Source organism: Triturus cristatus, chromosome 2_1, assembly GCF_964204655.1.
Source record: "Triturus cristatus chromosome 2_1, aTriCri1.1, whole genome shotgun sequence".
In the NCBI taxonomy this organism is placed as follows: Eukaryota; Metazoa; Chordata; class Amphibia; order Caudata; family Salamandridae; genus Triturus; species Triturus cristatus.
The window spans coordinates 781,051,173-781,078,291 of record NC_140581.1 but is presented as its reverse complement, the minus strand read 5'-3'; the positions used below and the strand labels follow the sequence as shown (position 1 = coordinate 781,078,291).

The 27,119-nt window shown below is 44.9% G+C and overlaps 1 protein-coding gene across 1 annotated transcript in view; it reads right to left on the bottom strand.

Moving 5' to 3' along the window:
• Positions 1–27,119, bottom strand: part of SPTLC1 (serine palmitoyltransferase long chain base subunit 1) — a 341,715-nt gene that overhangs the window by 221,975 nt on the left and 92,621 nt on the right. Inside the window, exon 5 of the mRNA XM_085632720.1 lies at positions 19,383–19,455. Coding sequence (XP_085488846.1) covers positions 19,383–19,455 — 73 coding nt within the window. The remainder of the gene's footprint in view (positions 1–19,382; positions 19,456–27,119) is intronic.

Genomic DNA, 27,119 nt, shown 5'->3' with positions numbered 1-27,119 from the left:
GTGGACCCACACCCCGGACTGTGGCCACCTCAGAGGCAGATTAGCCGCAGGGGCAAACAGCTCATTAGTCTCTTGGACCCACACCCCTAATGCCCCTAAATCTAGGATTAAAGGGGTGCCCCTGACACCAAAACTTCAGTTGCGAACAACCTGGCTTGAAGAGGAAAAAAAAAAAAAAAAGACACCCATTTCGGCGACAAAAGGACTTTCACAAAGCATAACAAGGATACTCTGCCCCTGTGGTAACACTCAATGAACTGCCTGATTGAGAGTCGTCCTAGGCTAACTCTTGGTTCCCCCAGACAGTGGGACTCCTGTTAAAGCCTAAAGCACCTACAGACTCCCCTGGACTAGTGGCACTAGCCCGCTGCAAACTGTAGGTAAAACAACAAAAGAATCGCTGGCCACCGGGCTCTTCGAGGGATCACCCAAATAGATGGTCTAGTGCATTGTGGCTACGGCAGTACTGCCTTTCATGAAATTACAGGCAGCTAACGTGTTCCCTGGGACCAACAGACTTCAAAGTACCTTTTTCCAACGATTACCACTGCCAAGGTGTATTGGTCACCAGTCCAACAAATATATACAAGAGAAATCTCCCACAAGACCTACAATGCTTTAACTGTGGCTTTACACAGCTCTTTTGGGCATACCTTCCTATATAGATCAGAACATGCTACAGAATTTCATTTAATCATTTTATTCAGAATATACTTTTTTGTAAATAGAAAAATATTTTTACTCCATTATTTGTTTATAAATATACAGCAAACATGACTTCTTTTTAATAGTTTTAAAAATACTTTTTTTTAGAGAAAAAATACATCTATTATTAAAACAAGCACTGAGCCGATTTCCAAGTATGTAGATAGTTTTTTATGCCCCCTCACTTCTACGTACCAATTGTACATCAAAGACACAGGAGACTTCATCAATAGAATTGAAAACATACCTTTCAGGCCAGACAGACATATTTTAATAACACTTGATATCGAGGCACTCTATACGAACATACCCCAAAAAAGAGCTGAGGAAGCAGTGGCCTTTTTATTGAGCAGAACGCCGGGTGACAGACCCGATGCGTTCATTTTAGAGTGCCTGGAACTAGTGTTATTTAACAATTTTTGGGGAGTTTAAACAAGACCTATACCAACAAACGATTGGGACCAACATGGGGGCCTCTTGTTCGCCACACTGGGGGCACATCTTCATGGGGGAATTCGAGAGATAACAGGTCTACAATGAAGTGGCACCATACTTTGAGAACATCTTTTTTATTTGAGATGGAGATGCAGCCACTCTACAGGATTATATCTCATGGCTAAACAGGAGTGACAGCTAATTACAGCAGCCATAGAGTTGAATTCCTAGACATAGTTGTCTCAGGTGACTCAGGATTGCTGTCCGTGAGTTTCTATCGAAAACCCACGGCAAAAAACACAATTTTGCGCCGTGATAGCTTCCACCCCAATAGCCAGAAAGATTACATTCCCTTTGTGGAATTCCTCAGAATAAGAAGAAATTGCTCTAGCATAGCAGAATATGACACACACGGGGAACAATTAAAGAAAAGATTATTGGAAAGAGGTTACCCCAAACGGCTAGTAAGGACATCATTCAAAAGAGCTAGATTTTATAAATCAAGAGGCTCTACTGGAGGGAACACAGCGCAAAAAGAATGATAAACTAGTATGCGTCATTAACCACTCACCCCCTCAATTTCAAGGTCAAAATATTGAACTATACTAAATATAAATGATAATACCGCCCTTCAAAGACCGATAGTAGTCTATCGCAGAAATGCCAACATAAGAGACAAGTTGGTGCCTACGAGAGAATCAAAACCCAAATCTATGAAGGGAAGAACCATCACAGGCTTACTAGCCATCAAAGGGAACCAAAGGTGCGGTACCTGTGTTGCTTGCTACACTGCCATAGTCACAGAGAAATGGGAGTACAATGGACGTTCAGGAATTCTAAAAGACCACACTAACTGTAAAAGTCTCAACATAATATATCTTATCCTATGCCCTTGTGGCAAGGGGTATGTGGGAGAGACAGGGCGGGAGTTCAGGTTTAGATACTCCGAGCATAGGTCACCAATACGGACAGGGAAGATGGCATCCCCTATGGTACGTCACTGTCAAGAACATGCACACTCTTGAAACAGACCTACGATGGCTTATTCTTGAAAAAGTTAAGGCCAAACTAGGCCAAAATACGACAAACACGCAAACGCAGGGAGACATTCTGGATGTATACACTTAATACGGTGGAAGAAGGCCTGAACGAGGAAATAATATGGAACATAACTCACTGATGTAATTATGTCCTATATCCCCTGTTTCTCCCAAATATGAGTGTTAGTCAACCCTCACTCTGTATACACAGTGTATTAATTACATCTGGCACCTTTATAAGATCTGATGAGAGGCCACACTATGTAGGTGTTGTTCAACTCACGCTCTGTGTACAGTGTATTAATTACATCTAGCACCTTTAGAATATCTGATGAGAGGCCACACTTCGTAGGTGCCCAGATTTCCAACTGAACAGAGGATGTTTGTTATCACATGCGGAACTTCTAACAAGAAGCTATATCTTGGATGACAAAGAACGCTCTCTAAGATAACATTAATAGAGAAGTACGAACCGATATTTTTCAGTATAGAAAATAATTCATAGCTGAGTGAACCCACTACGAAAATAAAACAAAAAATCTCTCATCCTCATGCAGGATGGAGGATTTACTCCAACTTCACTGTTTGGATTTTTAAAGACTGACAATGCACTGGAATGGCCTGCTAGGAAACTGCCAGGGACTGGGAATTTAAGCACAACAACCCCTTCATCAACTCTGATTCGGCTTAATAAACATGGACTAGTGAGCTTCACTTTTTATTTATGTTAGGACTCAGAATGATGAGCAGTAAAGGTTTTGCAGTCTAGCCTTGCTTCTGTGGAGTACCTTGCATGAGTGAGAGCACCATAAAGTCCTCTCTACCCCATTCCAGAGACCCTCAATGAACTGACTGAGATCCAACCACAAGTGCAGCTGAGAGGAGCAAGGACTTTATTCCAAGTGACAACGTTTTGCTTATTCAACATTGGTGAGAGCTCACCCCTTCCCCATGTTGTTCCTTAGGTAGTGCTAACTATCCCTTATCTGCTGTGCCAATCGACAAGAGAAGCCACCACTCTCTGCGGTCTGTGTGTGGGAAAGAGAATACCTTCACCAGACCTCCTTGAACATGCCTTGCTGCAAAGAGGTCAACTAACATGCTGACTTGAGCACCAGCTGGATCCCAAAGCTCAAAAAGTCCTCAGTGACACGTCCTCAGTGGCCCTTGTCACTATTTTAATTTTCCCTGAAAGTCAATACATAACACCTCCCCCTGCCCCAAGATATGCACCTTTTCAGAACCAAGATCTGTCTGCTGGATGACGATACACTGAGCTAAGAAAGGCTTCTAATTCATTGCTTATTGATGGCAAGGATTTTGCGCTAATTACTATCAATACAGGTTTGGCAGATGGACTTTCTAGCTTTGAATACAATCTACAATGCACAAAGACCAAAGGAGAACATTAAATCTTGTGTTTGTTCAAGTGGCACTGAGAAGAAATAAGATTGCTAAACCAAATCCAGAGGTAGTTTTACACTGTAGTAGTCAGATTATGTTTGTCCTTTTGCCTTACTTCCTAAGACTTCTGTCAAAGGCTAGCATCTTAGTTTTCCCTCTGTTGACACCTAAACTGTTCTTTCCTCTGTTGACACCTAAACTGTTCTTATTAGATTCGCTGATGTACACAACTTGAGGAGCATCTGGCTAGGCCAATGCAGGGCCCAGGTATGTTTTATTAAGGTTAAAAAGAAGTGGTGCCAAAAGGCATCCATTTTAACATCTGTTGATGTAAATTCTTTCAGAAACCTAGTTCCCGAAGACCCAATTTAAGAGAAACTGCCTTCGTAGAGGTCTAGTATTGATCTTAGTAGCGTGCTAGCTATCCCACATTTGGTTAGTTTAGTCGACAGTTGCACCCAGTCCACACTGGAATCTGTGTAACAGGAAAATTGCTATGCCTTGACAGCATGGCAATAATTATCGGCTAGAATATGATCTGTATTGACACCCTTGGTTCTAAATACATTTTGATCAAATGGAAGCAAGTTTCTCGCCAGCACAATCTTTTAAAAGAAACCTGGCATTCGTCTTGGCTTCTAAATCGAATAGTGTGATTAAACAATGTTTTGAGTCCTTCACGTCACTATTTTTAAAAAGGGGATGGAGCACTGAGTCCCTCCATGAATCTGGAAACAAAACTACTTCAATGGCACCAAAGTACCATAGAGCCAGTGTTGATGACCAGAATGTTTCATAAGATTAGAAGAATCGCAGGTAGCCAGTGGATCGCCTCTATAAAATGAGGAACCTAGATTTAAAACAGGAGAAGGTGCTAGTTCTCTCTTCTAACAGTCTTCTAGGCATGGAGTAAATTTGAATAGTCGTCAGCCGCACCCTTTTAGTGAGAATTCAAGACTGGATGGCAGAGGAAAACATACTGTCGTCACACCAAGCCGGATTCAGACAAAAAACTGGAACAATTGACCAGGTTTTTAGATTTATCCTATTGTATTCGAAGGTGGTGGTGCTTGGTAAGGGGAGCCTATATGTTGCTTTTGTTGACCTGAAATCGGCATTCGACCTTGTGACCCGTGGAAAGCTTTGGGGTGGTATTCAGATACATGGGGATGCCTTTGGAGATCCTGTCATTTGCTGTTCGCCTTCATGAGGACAACTATGCCAGGGAACGATAGGGTAAGCAGGGCCAAGTCACCGACCCCATTATTATCAAAAGATGAGTCCGGCAAGACTGACCTGGCCCCCCTGCTGTTTTCCCTTTACATCAGTCAACTTGTGGACTTCCTCGCTAGGACCGCAGCTGATGCTCCTTCGCTAGGAAATATAAAGATTGGCACGCTTCTCTTTGCAGACAATACGCTCCTCGTCTCTAAAACTCCCAAGGACCTTCAGACACTACTAAATGAATTCAAAGCTTTCTGCGATGAGGGGTCTCGAAATAAACACCACTAAAACAAAACATATGATGCTAAACCCGCATAAATCTTTTAAAGGATGCCTAACTTTAAATAACAGTTGCTTAGAATGGGTATGCAGCTTTGAATATTTGGGTGTAAAATTGGCTGAAGGTATGACCTGGAAGCAACAATTGATCGAGACCAATTGAAAATTTAAGCAGATAGTTGGAGCCTTGAGAAAGGAACACTAAATCAGTTGCCCCAGCCCTAGAAATCTACAAAAGCAAGGCAGTAAGTAGTGCCCTTTATGGGGCGGAGTATAGGGCTTTGAGAAAATGGACGACCTCACAGCAACTGAACATAGGTATCTTAGGAATTTAGTGTCTCTTCAACTTAGCACTCCACTACTCCCCCCTCAAATTAGATACGGGGGTCAAATCAATAAATGACTTCGCCAAATTAAGTCCTCTCCTTTTCTGGCAGAGACTGATAACGACCCCCGAATTGTCCCTGTAAGCCTCAGCCTTGGAAGAAGTTTAGGGCCAGATGTACGATGGATATTTGCATGCACAAACGGGTCTTAGACCAGTTTGCGCATGCAAAATTCCTATGAGCCATGTACAAACCCTATTTGGGGGGGGTCGCAAAAATTTGCGACTCGCAAAAGTATTTTGCGACTTGCTATTAGGAAGGGGCATTCCCTTCCTAATAGCAACACCAAATGCCATGTATGACTGTTTAAAACCGTCGCAGTGTACCACCCTTCACAGACGGGAAGGGGTCCCCACTGGACCCCTTCTGCCTTTGTGACTGGCTCTAGGAATAGTCTCTCCACATTAGTAATTATATAGTGGCGACAGGCAGTTTCCTGTAAGGGAGCATCAAGTCATCTTGCCGCTAGCAAGCACCACTTCATGAAGTGCTACCCCCTAACAGGCAGGAAAAAAAATTAAATAAATCAGGAAAGTTGATGGAGCATGGGATCAAAACCGCAATGCAATCCACTCCAATTCCGGCTCCACCACACCATGAAAAACTGCTTCTTATTCATATTTTTACAAAATTAAAGACTGCACTGAAATGTGGGGCATTGAAGCAAATTGGGCGACTTAAAATGAAAGTTCCAATTTCTTCTCTATAAAAGATGATGCTTCAGTCCCCCTGTGCAGTGAGAAAATGTCTTACTTTTTAGTATGGACGCTTACGGTGTCTTTTTTTACAGTCAAACTGGAATTTGAAAGAGAAAAAAAATATGGAACTGTATTTAGATAGGCTTCTCTTGAGAAATAATTTTAGAAAAACAAAATTGCATTCAAATAAGCGCTCTGGTATCCTGCATAAGAACTTCAGTGACTATTACGTGTTATTCCTACCCATTACACTAATCGTAATACACGTCTGTGCAAGGTAAACTGGAGCGTTTCCTGGAAACCAGAAAATCAAATCGTGTACCGTTGGGTAGAGACAACAACCAAATCTACAATGGTACGTATAGGGGACTGTTGTATTGTATTGCATGAGCGGTCATGCAAGCAGGTGGCTGCTAAGCAACGGAAGCTTCTACTTCTGGAATGTGGTGGGAAGGGTCGAGGAGAGGAAAGCAGACGTTGTGGGGAAGGCTCCTGCTGGAGGTTATTGTCTACATTTCTAAATAAACCTCTTTATCAATTACTTGAGTACTGTAATACTCAAAATATGGCGACGAGGATGGGATGCCCTAAAGAAGAAAGAGGACTGTAGACATTGATGTTTCTCGAAGTTGTATGAAGTCGAGAAAATTTGCGGCGCGTTTTTGGAATTCAAAAAAAAAAAAAGAAAAAAGAAAATTCCTTAAGCGAGCGAAGACCTCCAGCAGTGATCGACGAGTTTTTCTGCAGTGCAAGTAAGAATATTTTTACTTACATAAATGTCCAGCAACTGATCCAGCGGTTGGAAGTGCACGAGTCTGCAGTGCGTGTTACGAGATAAGCGCGAGCAGTGGCGGCATCATTTGAAGACACGCAACTCCGGTAAGCGTATCTGGTGAGGAGCGCGTTAACCCCATGTCACTCTCGCGAGACTTGTTTGTTACGCGCTAGCCAACGTGACCCTACGCTCGAGGTCACGCAACGTGCCGCCATTTTGAAGTCGTCTGCATTGTAGCATAGCGCTACATTTGTCAGCCTTCAAACAGAGTTGCCAACCAGGAAGTAGATTTAAAAAAAAAAAACGACGGAAACAGCGGTGGCATTCACAACTTCAAGCGCTTTGGTTCTGGGTCCTATTTAAGTTGTGTGAAGAACAGTTGACACAAAAATTCAACATTTCATGCGCTGTGCATCTATAATTGGAAGCTACAATCAATCAACGTCACCTCGCAATCACCGGTGATAGGCACACCGCCTATCAATTGAGGTAATATGACTTCTCAAGTCATCGCCCCAACATTTCTTCAAGAACCGGGATCTCCTTGCATGCCTTGGGAAGACTTGAAAGCGTCTTTTATTACTTATTTGGAAGCAATTGGGGGTGAGGATTATGTTCACAAGAGGAAATTAGCTATTTTAAAACACCATTTAGGGGTAGAAGGAAGGAATGTACTGAAAACACTTCCCAAACCTACTTCTATATCAAGAAAGGACAACACTGATTCCGATGACGAAGAGGACTCCTACATGATAGCTTTAGCAATGTTAGAAGAGAACTATGGCAAAAAATTGAGTTTTGTGGTTGAGAGGCACAAATTCTTTTCCCGTAAACAATTGCATGATGAAAAAATTTAACAATATGTTGCGGCTTAAAGAAGGTTAGCAACCACATGTAGGTTCAAAGATCTCAGGGATGAAATCATTAGAGATCAAATGATTAACGCTACCAACAACAAGAAAATCCAGGAAAAATTGTTAGATTTGATTGACCCTACGCTAGAGAATTCCATAGCAATTGCCAAACGTATTGAAAATACGTCATTGTATGTTAAAGAATTGACTGATTCGGAGTCCAAGGCCGACAGCAATGCTACAAAAGTGTGTGGAATAAGTGACAAAAACAATAAAAGTATTGATATAGACGTCGTCAAAAGTGATAAAAAGAAAAACTTACTAAATTTTAACAAAGTATGCTACAGGTGTGGCAGTAATTGACATTCATCCGACGCTAACCACTGTCCTGCAGCAAAATGTAGATGTTATAAGTGCAAAAGAATAGGCCACTTTTCAAGAGTTTGTAAATCTTCCAACACGTTTCACTCAAAACCTGTCATAAATGTCATTAACGAAGATGTAGCTAATGAATCTGTTGAAAGTGACATAGAAGTATATATTTATTTTTATTTATTTATTTATTTTTTGACATTTGTAGAGCGCTAACAATTACCCGTAGGCGTCTCGGCGCTAGACTAAGCATCTGACTCTCCTAAGCAAGAGGGATCAAGAGGGTTCACTGATTAAAGAGCCATGTTTTCAGGCTCTTACGGAACTGAGTTAAAGATGTGCTGGATCTGATTTGCTGAGGCAGCGTGTTCCAGATCTTGGGTGCTGCTACTATAAAGCGGCGATCACCCCATGAGACAGTTTTAGAACGAGGGACCACCAGCCTATTGAGAGTCATGGATCTGAGTTGTCTAGTGGGTATGTACAGTTTGAGTTGGTCTTTCAAATAGTGTGGACCTTGATCGTGTAGGATTTTATAAATTATACAAAGGGATTTGAATGTGATCCTGTTCTTAATAGTTAGCCAGTGGAGTGTCCTGATGGTATCAGAGATGTGCGCGAACTTTGGTGTTCTTGTCAGGAGACGTGCTGCCGCGTTCTGTATGGTTTGGAGTTTTTTTGTAACTCTGGATTGACTATTGAGAAAAAGTGAGTTACAGTAGTCCAAAGAAGGGAGGACCAGAGAGGTAACCAGGGTTTTGGCAGCATCATCTGGAAGAAATGGCATGATTTTTTTAATCATCTTCAGTTTGTAGTGGGCAGTAGCTGCAACTTTATTAGCATGTGATCGACGAAGTTGATGATATTGGTTACGTTGAAAATTACAACCCTCCAAAATGTAACATTTTTATTGATAAGATACTACCCATGTGGGAAGATTAATGTTCCCCGTTTACCTTAATTAACAAACAGAATTGGATAGAGTTAGGTTAAAAAAAAACTTCAAGTAACTGACGTCAGTCCGGTAGGATATTGTGGTCAGAAATTACCTGTCATTGGTTATTTTTTGTCAAAAATTGGGTTTCGAGGTAGAGAAACAATGGCTAAACTTTGTTGTCGAAAAAGGGAAATCTTTACTAGGTTGGAGAGAACAAAAAGCCCTGAATATTATTCTCAATCCTAATCACCCAATGCAAGTTCTCTTAACTGATTCACAAAACGATAGCGAATGGGTGTCAAAGTATCCTAATCTTTTTAAAGAAGAACTTGGATGTTTGAGGAAATTCAGACATAGAATCATACTTAAAGATGGAGTTATACCAAAAGTACACAAAGTACGTAATGTTCCATTAGCGTTGAGGAAGCCTCTCAAACAAGAGTTAGATAGGTTATGCAAAGAAGGCATCATAGAGCCGATCGAGGCCTCTGAGTGGCTTAGTCCAATTGTGATCGCACACAAACCTAATGGAAGTATCCGCATGTGTGTGGACTTAAGAGATTTATACGATGGTATTTGGGTCGACCGCCACCCTCTTCCCCATATCAACGATATGTTAGCCTCTGTACATAATGGGAAATATTTTTCCACTCTAGATTTGTCTAGTGCATATCATCAAATCTTACTGCAACCAGAATCTAAACACTTAACATCCTTCATCACTCCGGAAGGAGCGTTTCAATTTATTCGTATGCCCTTTGGTCTCGCATCAGCCTCCGCTGTCTTCCAAAGAGTGATGCAAGGAATATTAAAGGAAATGATTAATACTTTAGTATTTCAGGATGTCATTCTTGTATGGGGAAAAGATGAAGCAGAACATAACGTTTTAAATACAGTATTAAAAAAATTGGAACAGGCGGGATTAACCATTAGTTTAAAGAAATGCAAGTTCCGTCAAACTGAAGTGGATTATTTAGGCCACACTTTAACTCATGAAGGGGTCAAACCCAGGTTTAAATTAGTGGCTGACTTGGAAAATGCACCTGTTCCACAAAATAAATATCAATTAAGATCTTTTCTGGGACTTGCTGAATATTACTCTAGATTTATTTTTAACTTCTCTAATTGCGTATTTCCACTTCGTTATTTAATGAAAAAATAAAACAACATACGAGTGGTCTGACAACTGTCAACACGCTTTTGAGGAAGTAAAAAAAGCGATAGCCAATGCTATTTCCTTAAAACCTTTCAACGCTAATGATAAATGCATAATTGTTACAGATGCTAGTGGGTATGGGTTAGGTGCTGTTCTTATGCAAATCCACGAGGGCAAGGAGAGCGTGATAGTCTTCGCATCAAGAACACTTAAGGGAGCGGAGAGCACCTACTCCACCATAGAAAAGGAGGCGTTAGCGTGTTGGTGGGGAGTACAACATTTCCGTAATTTTGTGTGGGGTATTAAATTGTAACTCCATACAGACCATAAACCCTTGGTTGACATTTTTTCCACTTCCGGTGCAGCTAGAGCCAGTCCACGCATTGCGAAATGGATTTATCGTCTACAGGAATACAATTTTAGCATCAAGTATGCAGCAGGTGTAAGAAATGTGAATGCAGATTGTTTATCATGTCTCCCTGTTGAAAAGGTAGATAGTAGTGGATGTGATGCAGAAGTTGAGGAGTGGGAAGTAGCCAAGATTGGTGACGTTTGTCAAGCCATAGAAGAGTCTGATTGGAGAAAAGCGATTCAATAGGATGTTGAGTTAAAGAGAATAGTTGATTGTCTTCCAATGAAGGACGGATGGAAATCCCACAACGACTTATTAATCTTTAAGGAAGTATGGTGTGAATTATCTGTTGTGGATGGCATTTTGAGAAGGAGCAATAAGCTGATAGTCCCCTCTTCCATGAGATTTAAGCTGTTGCAACTGATGCATGAGGGATATGGCGGTATGTCCGCAATGAAGAGGAAAGCCAGAGAAGACTTCTGGTGGCCTGGCATGGACAAACAGATTGAAAGATTTGTTAGAGGATGTGTAGCTTGCTCTCGTAGTGATAAAACACATGAAGTTCAAGAAACCCCCATCCACCAAGTGATATGGCCTAAACAGGCGCGGGAAAGATTAGCTATGGACATTTGCGGCCCTTTCGAGATTCTTGGGGTTGGTTGTAAATTTGCCATTGTGTTAATGGATTATTTTTCCAAATGGCCGGAGGTGACCTTTGTGCGTGAAGTAAAATCCAATAATGTGATTGAGTTTTGCGAAGAGATCTTCCGAAGGGAAGGATGTCCGGCGGAAATATTGACCGATAATGGCACCCAATTTACGTCCAATGAGTTTAGTGAATTTCTCCAGAGATGGGGCATAAAACATCTAAGAACTCCTGTCTATCATCCAAGGGGAAGCGGTTTAATTGAACGTTTTAACCGTGTCCTGGGTGAATGTGTACAGATGGCTGTGCATAATGAACTTGATTGGAAGGACTTGGTCAAAAAAATGCTGTGGAATTATAGAACCACCCCGCATTCAGTTACGGGGGAAACTCTGTTTTGCTTGCTCAAGGGTAGAGTTCCTTGTTCCATTGTTGTTCCAGGGTGGATGGGCAGGTTTGGTAAAAAAAACTTTTGAGGATAGTGTTTTAGAACCAAAGTTGAGAATTATCAGAGTGCCTATGTACACAGACACAAAGATAAATTGATAAAAAATCCTAAAATATTCACCACGGGAAAATTTGTAAGGGTAAAATTGGGAGCGATTCAACACAAAGGATGTTCCAAGTTTTCCAATCCCCAAAAAATTGTTTGTTAATGGTGATTTCATAAAGTTGTCAGATGGAAAGTGGTGGAACACCAATCGTGTTTCCTTGTGTAATGGTACTGAAGTGAGTGAATGGATGAGAATCACTTCAAATTCTGTTGGACAGCGTGATTCAAAAGAGGTTCTTAGCAGGGGTGTAAAGACTTACCCATATTCTCAGCCTAAGGTCAGAGAACCCAGCACACGTGTCAGATCATTACCCAAGAAACTGCATGATTATATTTGCAACTAGTTCACACAAATGTGTTTTCTTCTGTATAATTTCTTTTGATGATTGTTTATATATTCATGAATTATTGTGTATTTGTTTTCTAAAGAAAGGGGATATGTTGTATTGTATTGCATGAGCGGTCATGCAAGCAGGTGGCTGCTAAGCAACAGAAGCTTCTACTTCTGGAATATGGTGGGAAGGGTCGCGGAGAGGAAAGCGGACTTTGTGGGGAAGGCTCCTGCTGGAGGTTGTCTATATTTCTAAATAAACCTCTTTATCAATTACTTGAGTACTGTAATACTCAAAAGGGACACAAAAAAACAGAATTAAAAAATATGTTTATGCTCTTTTACAGAGGACGTATGACACAGTTCATGCGAGGTTCAGTTTAAACTGATAAAATATGGAATCAACATATCCATTTTAATGCAGACATAAATAGGTCACTGGAATAGAAATAGAAACCGTTGTGCCCAAGTACAATCTGTCATCTATCTCTAAATCGTGGATTTGTAAACATCAGAAACTACAATCACCCAATTATTTTCACAAACGTTTTCCCTGCACCAAATACAAACGATCCATATGTTTTTTTATTTCGCAAAAGCAGGGCTTGGATAGTTTCAGAAACGACATTTGGTTCCAGTCATTAAAGTGAACCACTGCAAAGGAATGTTGTAACGTCTAGTCTCGTCGTCAGCAGTTCTGTGGGACAACCAACCGGCTGCCCAGAATTTAGCCCTTGGCTCAAGTGATGTGGCAGCAAAATTTAAAACCAGAATGGAAATAAACCACCATATAATGCGTGGGAAAGGTCACCCTTCCAAAAATTACACAAAAGCACGCTGTGCTCATGGTTTATATGACCCCTCTCACATTCTCTATTTATAACAGCAAATTTAAAATATCTATATTTGATACAAAAACTTGAAAGCCAGTCTTTCTAAAAGATTTCAGCGATTTTCAGCAAAGAGGGCTTTTGTTAAAAGGGTTTGCCCACTTAACACGAGAATGGACATCTCGTGGAGCAAGAGTGACAAATACTTGTGACCTTAGCGCCCACATGTTCGCGAGAGTGATAACTTTGTTAGACACCGCAAGTAAATATGGTACTGTCAGGGCTTTAATTGGGCAGGGTCTCACCGGTGCGGAGCACCGGCAGTTTTTTTAAAACTGTTCTCCATCGGACTCTGTTTTGTGCCCTGGCACAGACGGTCCATTTTTTTTCCAAACTGCAGTGACCGCAGGCACATCGATGTGCGCTGCTCACTTCTCACTACTGGAAAAGTTACGGCATGGCGCCATGCCAAGTGAGCTTGTAGGGGGGAGGGAAATCCTTTAAAGAGTCCTTTTCTCTCTGGATTTCCCTTCTCTTTTTTAAACTCAGGAGGTGTCACTAGGGCTTTAAGTGGATGCTTTTTTAATATTATATGCATGCTTATTATCTTATGCAACTAACAACCAAAGCAACTGATAAAGCCAATAGTCCTGACTTGTAGATAGTTGTTACTTGTATCATATCTGTATGCAATGACAGAAAACAGCAAAATACAAGTCGGGCGGTGAGTCCTGCAAGACACATTCTAGTGTTTCGCCAGGCACTGACTTAGTAGCAACTCCCCTATGGGAGTGGACACACACACACACGTGGAGACACACACACACACACACAGACACGTGGAGACGTGGAGACACACACACACACACACACACACCCCACCCCCCCCCCCCCCCCCCCCCACCACCGGCGTCACGAGTGACGTGACCCGGCTAATAAAAGGGCCCGGGTGCTCGTGGTTAGATTCCAGCACCATATCTACGGCTCTGTGTCGTCCTTTACACCGTATGTGAGCCTAGGGTCCAGAACATAACACTGGTGACGAGTGGGTTGATCCCCACGTGTGCTGTCGGCCGTTCTGTGGTTTGTCGTGGGGAGTGTAATGGCCCGAGTCGGCGGCACCCCCAGACTTACTGACGGCACGGAGTACTGGCGCCCAATAGCAATGCCCTGCAGCACCTGCCTGCTTGCCCCGCAGACCCAGCTGTAATGACCAGGAGGCAGAACGAAGAAAGTCGACGCCGTGTTTGTAGCGCGTGACCCGGCAGCCAGGGCCCACAGGAGAACGACCCAAAGCACGGGGTGAGTCACGGCGCTGACACTGGAGCACCCTCCGTACCTGAAGGTGAGAGGAGGAGAGCATTAGCACTGCAGCGGCACCCACCCATCCCGCACGCAAAGAACCCCTGTTGCAGCCTGAAGAGACGGGTCGTCTTCCACAGTCCGGGGCTGCTGTTACCGTTTCGCCTGGTGAGCCCAGCCTGTAATGGGAGGTGCACCGGTAGTCAACTCACGGCACCTCGCAAGAGGTAGAGACGAGAGTGTGCTGCCATCAACCCTGGGGTAAGCACTACACTGACGTTCCTCGTCCTGCTATGGCCGTTGCTTCCCAAGAGAAGATGGTAGAGCTGCAGTGGAAAAGAAGAGTTCCCCTGATGCCCCCTGCTGCCACTGCAACCTGTTCATGGAGACCTGTCTGCCTCAGAGTGCCTCAATGAGAGACATGCCAAGAGCGTGCCGCCCCCAACCAACACGGTAGCACTTACCCCTCCTTCAAGCGTGAGGGGCGACATACCTGCAGCATTGGGACACTACTGCAGCACGCAAAGGCCCGGCGCTAAGCATACAAGATAAACTGACAAGTAAGCCACCCCTGATAGAGGCCGGGGACCCGGCAAATGAGCCTCCACCTGTCTATCCTTACTGCAATCGCTCCACGAGGTGCCAGGACAATCTGCATACGAGAGCTGCTACGCTCAAACAAAAAGGAAAAGCGCAGGCCACCCGGTGCAAGCTATTTTGAATTCAGACTAGAAATGCGTATATCTACCTGCCGGCAGCTGATCTTTAACCTCTTCTCATACTGCAAGCCTTGCAGCCATCGGCGCTCTGACCGAGGACCCGAGGAAATCTTGAGAAGAAAAGGGGAGAAGGTGACTTGAAAAGTAACACTGCCATCTAGTGGCCAAAGGCAATACTGCACCAATCAGTAAACTCAGACTCGAGGCACAGTGAATGCACAGTCAAACCAGTCACCCTGCATACAGACCAGGAGCAGTTAAGGCCGGTAACAAGAGTGGTGGTTCTATTCCCGCATCTGAGTCAGAGGCAAAGAGCCAATGCACAGCTGCACCAGAGTGCAGCAAGAGAAACACTATGCTCAGCTGCACCACGGATGCTCTTCCTCCAGCAGAAGTAAGGAAGACGTGCATGAGAACCAGCACCTTCTATGTGCCGAAAGACAATACTAAGAGGGCAAGGCTGCAGAAAACGGGGCAGAGAAAGGTAGTGATGGCATATTCACGGTGAATAGGTGGAGGTCACAAAGCAAAATTAAGGGGACTACCCACAACGGGTGCCTGAAGCTGAAAATACACCCACTGCTCAAATTCTGCCACAGACTGGATACCTAAGCAGAGAAGCCCAAGAGGAAAGGAGACGGTACAGCAAGCACCACTGCCAATGCCTTCAGCCAGAGAACTACCTACCCTGGGAAATGTAGTGGCCTGAGAGAAGAAGCCATGCAACAGTAACAAGCTCTGATGAGGAAAGCGAGCATTGCACGCCAACTTGCAGTGAATGGTCCCATCGCAGGAAAAAGAACCTGGCTGACATTCTCAGAAAAGAGATAGACAAGTATGCACACCTTTTGTGGCAAGTGACCACCTCAACAAGAAAAGCAGGCATACAACGCCACTGCTGCCAGGGCATAGGCAAAGCAAAGAGGAGGCGGAAGGGAGTTTACCCACCATCAAAGAAGCACTGCTGGAACCAGCAGGGAGATCCCATACATCTCCACAGCAGCAACGGAGCCCAGAGGGGGCCCAAAGCAGAACAGTGTCCTTCCTCACACTGCCTCACGCAGGAGTCATCAGTGACCCAAGGCTGACGAGAGGAGTCTCGTACACCACAAGTGGACAGCTGCCACCACTAGCTCACTACTGCCCGCGGAAGCCATTCCCTGGAGAGGGAACACCCAGAGTAGGAGTGTCAAGAAGCTGCCTGAAGAAGGAGCACCCAAGATGAGTGTCAGCCGAGAAGAGTGACTGAAAGTTCGCCTGAGTGGTCCGGAGACCATTGAAGTTAAAAGGCCCGGTTGGCCTTGATAGAACATAATGCATGTCATTGCACCCGGAGAAGCAGAAGAGCTGGACAAGCGCAGGGGTGTCAAAGAGAGGGGATGCAAGAGGACTCGTAGCACCACAAGCCAAGAACACCTCCAAAGACACCAGACAGCCACCAAGGCGGACCGACGGCCACGGCGACAGCACAAAGGGAGAACCACGCGTAAGTCGCAGCAAGCACAAACTGCGTTGCTCCCATCGCTTCACAGTGAGACCGTCCAGCCCCGAGGGTCGACGGTTGGAGTCGAACGGCATCCCTACCCTGGCCGCAAATGCCAGTGGTGCAAGAGAAGACTCAGAAGAGGGTCACGTGGCTACGACGTCCATCCAGAAACCTCCTCTCATCGTTAATCATCGCCACCTGTCATCCAGGCCCAAGGGCAACTACGTCATCAGTGCCAGGTGTGTGACACCGCACTCATCAAAATATGTGGAAGTGTGACAGGAGGGTCTACATCAAGAATCGGACAACCAGCTGAGGTCAGAAGAGGAAGTTGTGAGTGCGGGCCGGACGATGAAGAAAACCCAAGCTACACCAGGAGGGAGTCCTGACACAGCGACAGCAAGGGAAGAAGGGGATAACCCGAGAAGGAACTGGCAACCGCACAGCAGGAGTCCAAGAGTAAGCCGCACAGACTGCGTGAACCGAGTCTCAAGTCGTACGTTCCTCAGCGTGTTCATCACTCCTCCGTCATCAAAGTCCCAACAGCCCAAGAAGTAAAAGTACATGGATGCAAGTGCGTCCCCAGAGAACATGGAGATACCTGGCCACTCCCTGCCTCAGGTGAACGACTCCAGACTAGACACCTGCATCCATCAAGGCAGGTCATCACCCGCTGTTGTCCCGATTCACCACCTGGCTGGCAACGCTACCATGCCAGTCCTCATCAAGTGAGTCTACCGACACCATCTCGGATACATATGGATTGGAGTCCAACACTATTGCCCAACTAGCCAACAAGAAGCCTCAGAGGCTACCTGCTAACCTGGTCTGCACCTGAACTATGCCAGCGAGAACATGTCCTGACCAAGACCCACACACCCTTGAGGTTTGTGCGAGAGACTGGCTACTGGCTCATCAGCTGTTTGCAGCTGCCCTCAGCCGGCACACACGCAGCCCCATCGCAGTCTACCAGCAGTCCCGTGGCAAGCCCGCAAAGGGCCTCCCCAGGCGGGAGAGCTGGAAGAGACATTGCCCCACAGACGGGTCACCAGACACAGCAAGACAGCCTAATAGAGACTTCAGGCAATTCAGAAATAATACAGTGAACTTTCACCATGGACTCCAACCATGATCTTGACGCACCCAGTTAATGAACTGTTGTTAATCACCACATACCATCCTCAAGGTCAGCGAAAAGAAGCCACCTGGGACAAATGGGCATGCTTCCACCGGCATGTTACTAGAGTGCAGCGGACATCTCCCAGCAAGCGTTTGTGTCCTGAATCACACAGGTTAAATGATGAGGGCCCGCCGAGATCGTCCTGCTACAGTCGGAGTCGCCAGTCCTGGTCTGCTGTCTTCTGGATGCCTGACCCAAGAAGCCGGTGGACCCTGTGGTGTATATTTCATTGTTATTTCTCCCTACAGGTTGGACAGAGAGCTTTTTGTTTTATTGAAATTTTGGAGGAATCTTGTGTCCTGCGAGACACGTTCTAGTGTTTCGCCAGGCACTGACTTAGTAGCCACTCCCCTAAGGGAGTGGGCGCGCGCACACACACACCCCCCACACCCATCCATCCATCACCGGCGTCACGAGTGACGTGACCCGGCTAATAAAAGGGCCCGGGTGCACGTGCTCGTGGCTAGATTCCAGCATCATATCTACGTGTCTGGGTCGTCCTTTACACCGTATGTGGGCCTAGGGCCCTGAACATAACAGGGCGGCACATTATGCTAAGCACAGATTTTTAGCTAAAGTGTTTCCAAGCCACGCCCTTAATTACATTGGCTACCCCCCTTTGAGACCCCCCCTCCCCCAGTTTTCTCATCCCACTTAAACCCCTCGGTACTGTACAGTACTCCGAGACCTTACATATCGCCTCACATGTTCATTTGTTTAAGGAAATACGTTTAAATAGACCACATACAGCATTTTGAAACTTGCCCCCTTCGCCGCGGCACGAATTCCGCTGCGGCGCGGGGGGGGGGGGGGGGGGGTCGGGGTCAGCGCGGCGCCGCCATGCTCGTGACGGAACCACTCCGTCATGAGCCACGGGCGCGCTATGCTCATGACGGAGTGGTTCCGTCACGACTCCGCCCGCTCGCATTATTCGCCCGCACAGGCGGGGAATCAGCGCCGCGTGGGCGGAGCAGCCGCAACGGCCGCAGCATGACGGAACCACTCCGTCATGAGCACACGGCGCCCGTGGCTCATGACGGAGTGATTCCGTCATGAGCACGCAAGGTGTTAAAATGGATTTAAAATGAAACTGCCAATTTCTTTTTATTAAATTATTACGGACTACATTTTAACACGACAAAAACTGTGAGGATGGTTGGCAGACAGCAGATAAAAGTGTTATGCAGTGGTATCTTTGTTGGAGAAGAGAGGACGAAGTAAAATAGACAAGCATGGTAAAAGATTAACACACGATTGCTTATCCATGTGGACTCACAGCAGGAGGACAGCAGACAAAGGTATTCAAGGACTGAGTCACAGGAGTTCCTCTTTTAACCCTGGAGGACAAACATTTGCTTCCACTTCGTTACCAGGGAGAGGCTTCAACTTTGTTTCCTATCACCATTGCACGTACTACTATGCTCAGTTTAGTGACAACATCAAACTCGTTGAAAGCGGAACAACGTTCTCTGTACAGTAACAGTAATGAGCATGTTAGCAACAACTTGGAAAACAACAAAATAAAGGGATTGCCTGCCATCTTGAGGACATTTGAAGCAATGTTCAATATATTACCCAAGTGGAGCATTACTAAAATCAATCTTCACTTAAACAGAATGATTGCTTTTTTCTTTTTAACGGATTAATTTTGAATGACAACATATGTAAAAAATCGTGGAAGGATAGAACACTTATGGAGATGAGAAAAAACGACTCACCAAACGTGCCATAAAATCCTCTAGGTCCACATGTTCCAACGCCATAGGTATTCAAAGACGCCAAAGCTGCATTCTTTACATGGGTCAGAAATAACTCATTGTTACTATTGCGGAATATTACTATTGTGTACAGAGCTGCCAATTTATTAGACTGCAACACGATCTTCAACCGAGGTGCGATGATTCACAATTTATAAGGCATAAAGTACCCCCTGCCAAGCATTTGAAAAATACTGCAAGTCACTGAAAAATTCATGACCCTATAGAGAAAAAAGGTCTAAGATAGAGTTCCTTTCTAAGGTCATAGAACTCAAGGTGACTTGCAATATCCTCATCATGTACCCCAGCTTTGTCCCATATAATACATAGTCACGCCATCACCTTTCCCACAAACCACTTAAAACCTTGGTGCATAGTTCTTTCATAAGAAAGAGCGAGAATGTTTGCAAACATGAAGAATAAAAATAAACCCTCTAGTGCAAATTCAAATACATCAAAAACCTGTTAGTTATTTGTTGCAAACAGATAATTGAAACAGTTAAATAGAAGTCAGTTTAAAACAAAAAAAAAAAAGCTGCACTACCTATGAATATGTAGACGCATGCAGAAAGATTGTAGTTTTTGTTTAACTATCTAGGGAGTTTAAAAAACAAAATAAACCTTTACTCTCCGCTTGTCATTGTATACTATAAAAAAAAAAACAGAGCAGAAGAAAGAAAAAGCAACGTTCCGTTTTAGGTGCTTTAAAAAGCTCCTTCAAATTATGCTCCGACGTGAGCTGACCAGCCTTTTACGTTGGCTTCTGGCCGTGGCAGCAGCCATTGTGAAATCAGAACTCGACTGCAATAATTTATTACAGTTGAGTTCTGATGTAATTATTTCCTAATACGTGACTTGGTAAGTCACCGTTTGTAAAGAAATTAGATACTGACGTTTATGCAGGGATTACAGAATACCATGTGTTATAGATGCACAATACTACACTACATGTTTGGCTACTTTTATTGCACAAAAAGCATGGGCTCAAAACCCATATGCTTGATGAATGGGGTCATATGGTGAATAAGTTTCCCTAACTCCCAGATATAACAGTCTTGTGAACTACTGATTTTATCCAATGGGACATCTATAAGTTTTAATTTTCTTAAACTTACTAATTACTGTTTACGCATTACAATTAAACTAGATATAGCACCAAAACATTCTCATAATTCACTACTACCATTTAAGGCTTCACCTTTTTTCAAATGCCACAAAATAAATAATGGATATTGTGCGTCCAATGAAGCCACCAGCTCTGGCTTCTGGCAACACATGGTACTTATACCCAAATGTGCCTTTGAAGTGTAGGTGAATTCAATGAAGAGTCCTTGAATAGCACAAGTATCCTTTCTTCCTCAGGCTTCCTGGCTCTAGACTATCTGTGGGGGGTAATCAGCCTTGTGTGGGGTCAGGCCACTAACTATTCAGATGTGTCGTCCCTTCCTACTCAGGAAGAGCCATCAGAATGCAGAGGGGGTTAGCAAACACCTAACCTTCCTGTGTTTGTGGCAGTCTAGAAGGTATGCACAAAGTGTCACTGTCACCCACCCCAGAAGTGTAATGGAGACAGGCTGCAGACACACAGAGCTGTAAGAGCAGTGAAATTCCCACTTTCTAAAAGTAGCTTTTCTAAAATAGTAATGTTAAATCCAATTTTACCTGTAAAAAGCATTCATCAATACCCTTCCAAAGATATAAAACATGATGCAACTACACCTTCCTAATAAGGAATAACAGTTTAAAAGTGTATTAAGGAATTCCCAATGTTGACCTATGAGAGGAGTAGGCCTCACAATAGTGAAAAAATAATTTGGGTGTTTGTCACAACCAAAACATGCAAAACTTGAAAGTACATGTCCTACCTTTTACTTACACAGCAACCTGGCCATGGGCTACCGAGGGCCTACCTTAGGGGTGATGTGTAATAAAAGAGGAGTTTAAGGCTTGAAAAGTAGATTTCCATGTTCTGAAGTGGCAGTAAACTGCACACACAGGCCCTGCAATGGCAGGCATGAGACAGATTTAAAAGGCTACTTATGTGGGTGGCAGTCAGTGCTGCAGGTCCAAAAGTAGCATTTAGGTTACAGGCCCTGGGTATATAGTATACCACTTTACAAGTGACTTGCAAGTAAACTAAATGTGTCAATTGTGCAAACAACAATGATGCAATGTTTAGAGTAGAAGCACATGCACTTTAGCACTGATCAAAAATGGTAAAATGCTCAGAGACTTAAGGCCAACAAAAAGAAACCGCAAAAAGAGTAGGTAAGCTGGCAAAACATCTGGGGGAAGACCACCGTAAGGCTGACCGGTTTAAGACTTTATAAAGGATCTCTACCTTAGGCTGGCTTCCTCCCTCTATATTGTCATGGAACTCCTGTGACTTAGAATATATCAGTACAATGAATAAGAAGGCGTACTTTATTTCATATAATATGGTTACGACAGACTTAACACTGCAATTACTTTTCCACTAATAACAATTGATTCACCAGTCGAAAATTTGGCATATGCTTAGTTCATGTGTTTCTGGTTTCTTGTTACACATTGGGAGAAGATCAGTTAACAACATCCAATGTTATTGTATAAAAAACACTGGGGGAAGTGGGGGATGGACTCATGAAATTGCAATTTTTTTAATTTTGTACTCCAAACAAAACGTGGTATTAGGACAATGTTTTCAGAATAGATCCTTTCTGTGATTTGAAGAAAATCTGTTCAATATTTTGGCAGAGAACAGGGATAAAACCCCACAGTTGCAACAGTCAATTTTATGTTTAGCTGGTTCATTGTAAAGTGACAGATTATCACTCTGACCAGGGTTGTGTATATGTGCAATCAGGCTGTAGTTGCTAGGCTACTGTCTGTGAAGGGTTTAGTTTCAGATGGTCGTTGTAGATAAGACCGCGTCTGCACGAATATTCCTCAACTCTTTGGAGCAGGTAAGCAGCTTTGCACGAGTCTGTGCTCTGGAAACGGTATTTCTCTCACCTGAAGTGGCGGCATTGTGGGGTAGGGAGCGAGTTGCTTCTTCCTCCAGAGGCTAACTACCAATATGGGTTCTGAACAGCATGGAGCTGCACTTGTTCAATGAGGGTGAGTATGAGGTGTCTTCTACTGTATTCCATGTATAGTTGCTTTGCAAGGGGTGCTACCTGGATCCGAATATCCATGGCATTTGGATTCCTGAGGAATCTGGCATTTCTTCAGAAACTATAGTTTATGCTCAGTTCCTGTTGGGCTTTACCTACAAAGGCATGGGTCTATTGCTTTTCACAAATGGTCTTAGCTGGTTGCAGTAATTTTGCCCCGCTTTCATATCTCCCCTCTGGTGGCTATAGACCATGCTCATCCTATGGGTTAGTTTAATTTGGTAAATCCTGCAATGATGGTTCTGTTCCACTTTTCCTTTGAAAAGGCATTCTCTGACTCCCACCTGTGTAGCTGGCTGAATACTTTGGGGCTTATGCAGCACTGTCACTCTTTCCAATGTGCTGTTAGCTGTGTCAGTGACATCTGTGTCTTCTGCTCTAGTAGTCGGGATGGTGCAACAATAACTTCTTTAAGATATTTCCTTCAGGATTGTCACGGTCTCCACCTTGGTGAATGTAATAGGTAGGCTAGCACAATCTGCTTTTGAAGGACAGGCATAGTAACGCTGTTCAGAAGTCTGCCACCTTCTATCTCCGGGTCAGTGGTACTCTATTCATTGGGGTTCACAATGAACACTCTTTGCTAATTGTTCCAAATCAGGTAGCATTTTCCTTTAGTCTGTAGCAAAAGCAGTCATTTGCCTGCTTTCCCCTTCAAGTCAGGTTTGCATCAAGGAAAGGGTGCTGAATGCTCCCTCCTTATATGGAAGCATGGTTAGACTGGGAAGTCTCAGGATGTCAGTCTATGATTATGGCCCCTGATCTCTGAAGGGGAGGTATATACAGTCCTTTCTAAGGCTGGATAGGCTTCTGTGTCAGCCGCATGCGCAAATCATAACTCACACACCAAATGCAATGTTTCTGACCTCACGATATTAGTGCCAATAAATAACACTTAAAAGCGAAATGCAATGAAACAACACATTATCAAACCAATTAATGATACTACAGTCATCTTTGTCAGAGTGGTAATGTGATATGTACTCTTGCCCGTAAGATGGTTTACAACATTTGTGATATCATCAGTTTCATTAAGGGAGAGGCCATGAAGAACAAGTTACTTACATTCGGTAACGATATATCTGTAAGAGACATATATTAGTTATGGATTCCTTACCTAAGAATAATCCCCAGGCGTCCGACTGGATACAGATAATTTTTTTCGTAGCAGTACCCCTGCACGTCGTTCGGTGGTGTCGGTAGACTCCACGTTCATTGGTGGCAGCGTGATCGCCGGGATGATGTCGCGGGATCTACTTAAACACCACCCCTGCGCGATGATGTCAGTTCTTTACAAGACATTCCACACCAGAAGCGCAGAGCCATGCAAGACACTGACCACTGGTGCATAAAACTAGGGCCCTGAAAGGGAGTCTCTTACCCTAGAAGTCAGTTCGCAGAACGGGGGGGATGGGTGGGGCGGTAAGGAATCCATAACTAATATAAGTCTCTTACAAATATAGCGTTACCGAAGGTAAGTAAATTGTTCATCTGAAAGAAACTATTAGTTATGGATTCCTTAACTTAGAATAGATACCCCAGCTTTACCAACCCCGGAAGTGGGTCTGTGAAATAAGTTCACACCAGAAAGTACTGGTGAACTGAACCGCCAAAGAAGCCGTCTCTCCAGACTTGGCTGTCCAGGCAGTAATGCTTAGTAAACGTGTGCAAGGAAGGCCACGTAGCTGGATGGCAGAGGTCATGAAGGGGGACTCCACGTCCCAAAGCAGTAGTGGCTGCCGTCGCCCTGGTGGAATGGGTGCGCAACCCTACTGGAGGTTCCTTTTTTGCCAAGGAATAACACATTTTAATGCAAAGAACAACCCATCGAGATATGGTTCGTTTTTCCATGGCTCGACCTTTCTTGGCACCCACAGTCAAAGAGCTTCTCATCCACCCGGAATGGTTTTGTGCGATCCAGGTAAAATGAGAGCGCATGTTTTGGATCCGGATGTTGGAGTCTCTCCTCCTCTTTAGAAGGATGCGGGGACGGAAAAAAGGCGGGCAAAGTGATGGTCTGTCCTATGTGGAAAGAGGTAATCACTTTGGGAAGAAAAGAGGGTCGAGTTCGTAGGACAACCTTCTACTGATGAACAGCAATTAAAGGAGGGTTAGAAAAAGAGCCTGAAGCTCATTCAAGCAGAGGGGATGGCATCCAGAAAAGCAGTCTTTATGGTCAAGATTCTGTCAGGAAAATTATGTAGCGGCATGAATGGATCGCACATAAGGTAGGTCAGAACCAGGTTCAAGTCCCACTGGGGATTTACAAAAGGAATAGGAGGAAACAAATGAGTAAAGCCCTTAAGGAAATGATTTACAATAAGGGACTCGAAAAGAGAAGGCTGATCAGGATCAGGAAGCTGAAGAAAGGCCAAAATGGTTGAAAGACAGCCTTTAAGTGTGCGCAGAGAAGCGCCCTGCTAGGCCAAAGAAAGAAGAGGACAACCTCTGACAGAGGGGCAGAAAGGGGATCCACAGCCTTTGCTGTGCACCATGCCACAAATTTGTTCCATCTAAAGGCGCATGCCGTTTTAGTGATGGGAAACCTGGCTGCCAAGTTTACATTACAGATTTCGGAAGGAAGGTTGAAAGCTGTCAACTGTCGCCGCTCAATCTCCACGCAAGGAGGTGGAGGTTAGACAGGTTCGGGGGGAGGACCGTACCCCTCCCTACCCCACCCCCCCTTTTGCTGTGACAGAAGATCCTCCCAAAAAGGCAGTCTGATCGGAGGATTGATGGCCATGTGCAAGAGCTCGGGATACCAAACCCTTCGTGCCCAATCCGGAGCCACAAGGTTGACTTTGGCCCAGTCGCGCCTGATCTTCAGCAATCTGGGCAGAAGTGGTATAGGTGGAAAGGCGTATAGAAGACCGCAGCTCCACTCGTGACGAAAAGGGCCGCCGAGCGAGTGCCACCTTGGAAATTCCAACACGCAGAACTGCTGACATTGCGCGTTCTCTTCGGTGGAGAATAGATCTAACCAAGGCTCTCCCCACTGCAAAAAGAGATCTTGCACCAGCTCGGAGTGAAGACGCCATTTGTGATCCATCATGCACCTGCAGCTGAGTTTGTCCACTCTGGTGTTCAGTGAACCTGCTAGTGCTGAACCACTAGGGATATGCCCTGATGTTCCAACCATATCCAAAGGCAGAGAGCCTCTTGACATAGGGTCCACGATCCCACCCCGCAATGTTTGTCGCAGTACCAAATGGGGGTGGTGGTGTCTGTGGACACCTGCACTACTCTTTCTTTGACAGAAGGAAGGAATGCTTTCCATGCAAGATGAACAGTCCGGAGCTCCAGAAGGTTGATGCGGAGCCCAGACTCCGCCAGAGACCAGAGGCCTCTGATCTCAGCCTCTGTGGCCACCCATCCCAGTAGTGACACATCTGTTACAACCGTGAACTCTGGTTGGGGAAGGGAGAGGGATCTGCCATTGACCCAATCCTTGTTCGTTAACCACCACTGCAATTGGTGTGCAGTGCCGTCCGAGATCTGGACGCAGTCGGTAAGATTCCCCTGCTGTGCCCACTGGAACTTCAGGTCCCACTGCAGAGCCTGCATATGCCACCTGGCATGATCCACCAGCAGGATGCAGGAGGCCATGAGGCCCAGCAGCCTCGGGGTCATTCTGACCGAAACCCGGGATAGAGGCTGAAAGATCGAAATCATAACCCGAATATCCCGAACACGCTGTTCGGTAGGATAAGCCCGAAATTGCGTTGTATCCAGAACCGCTCCGATGTAAAGGAGCTTCTGAGAGGGAATCAGGTGTGACTTCGGTATGTTGATAGTGAACCCCAGCGAATGCAGGAGGTCTGCTGTAGTCTGGAGGTGGGAGGTGACAGCCTGGGGCGAGCCCGCCTTCAACAGCTAGTCGTTGAGATCGGGGAAGACTGGAACCCCTGATCTGCGCACACCGCCATCACTTTTGTGAACACCGAAGGGCCGATGGTGAGGCCAAAAGGGGAGCACGGTAAACTGAAAATGCTCGTGGCCTACTGTCAACCGTAGGCAACACCTGTGGGCCGGCAGGACAGGGATGTGGAAATAGGCGTCCTGCAAGTCCATCCCTACCATCCAGTCACCAGGGTCAAGAGCAAACAGAACCTGAGCCAATGTAAACATCTTGAACTTCTTCCGGATGAAGCGGTTGACGTCCCTAAGATCTAAGATAAGACGCAGGCCTTTGTCCTTCTTGGGCACCAGTAAGTAGTGGGAGTAGCAACCACGACCTACTTGTGGCACAGGGACGTGCTTGATGGCTCCCTTGGCCAAGAGCGCCTTAACTTCCTGGCAGGAAAGGGCCAAGTGATCCTCCGACATGCGATGTAATGTAAGTGGCATGGATGGAGGGGTAGCCTCAAAGGGGAGGGAGTAGTTCCTTCCGACTATCTGCAAAAAGCACCTGTCCGACGTGATGTTCTGCCAGTGGGAGAGGTGATAGCGAATCCTGCTGCCCACGGGCAACTGGTGGCCCTGGAGGGTCGGACTAGGAAAGTTTGGAGGCTGCTGCAGATGGTAGCACTGGTGGACTGATCCG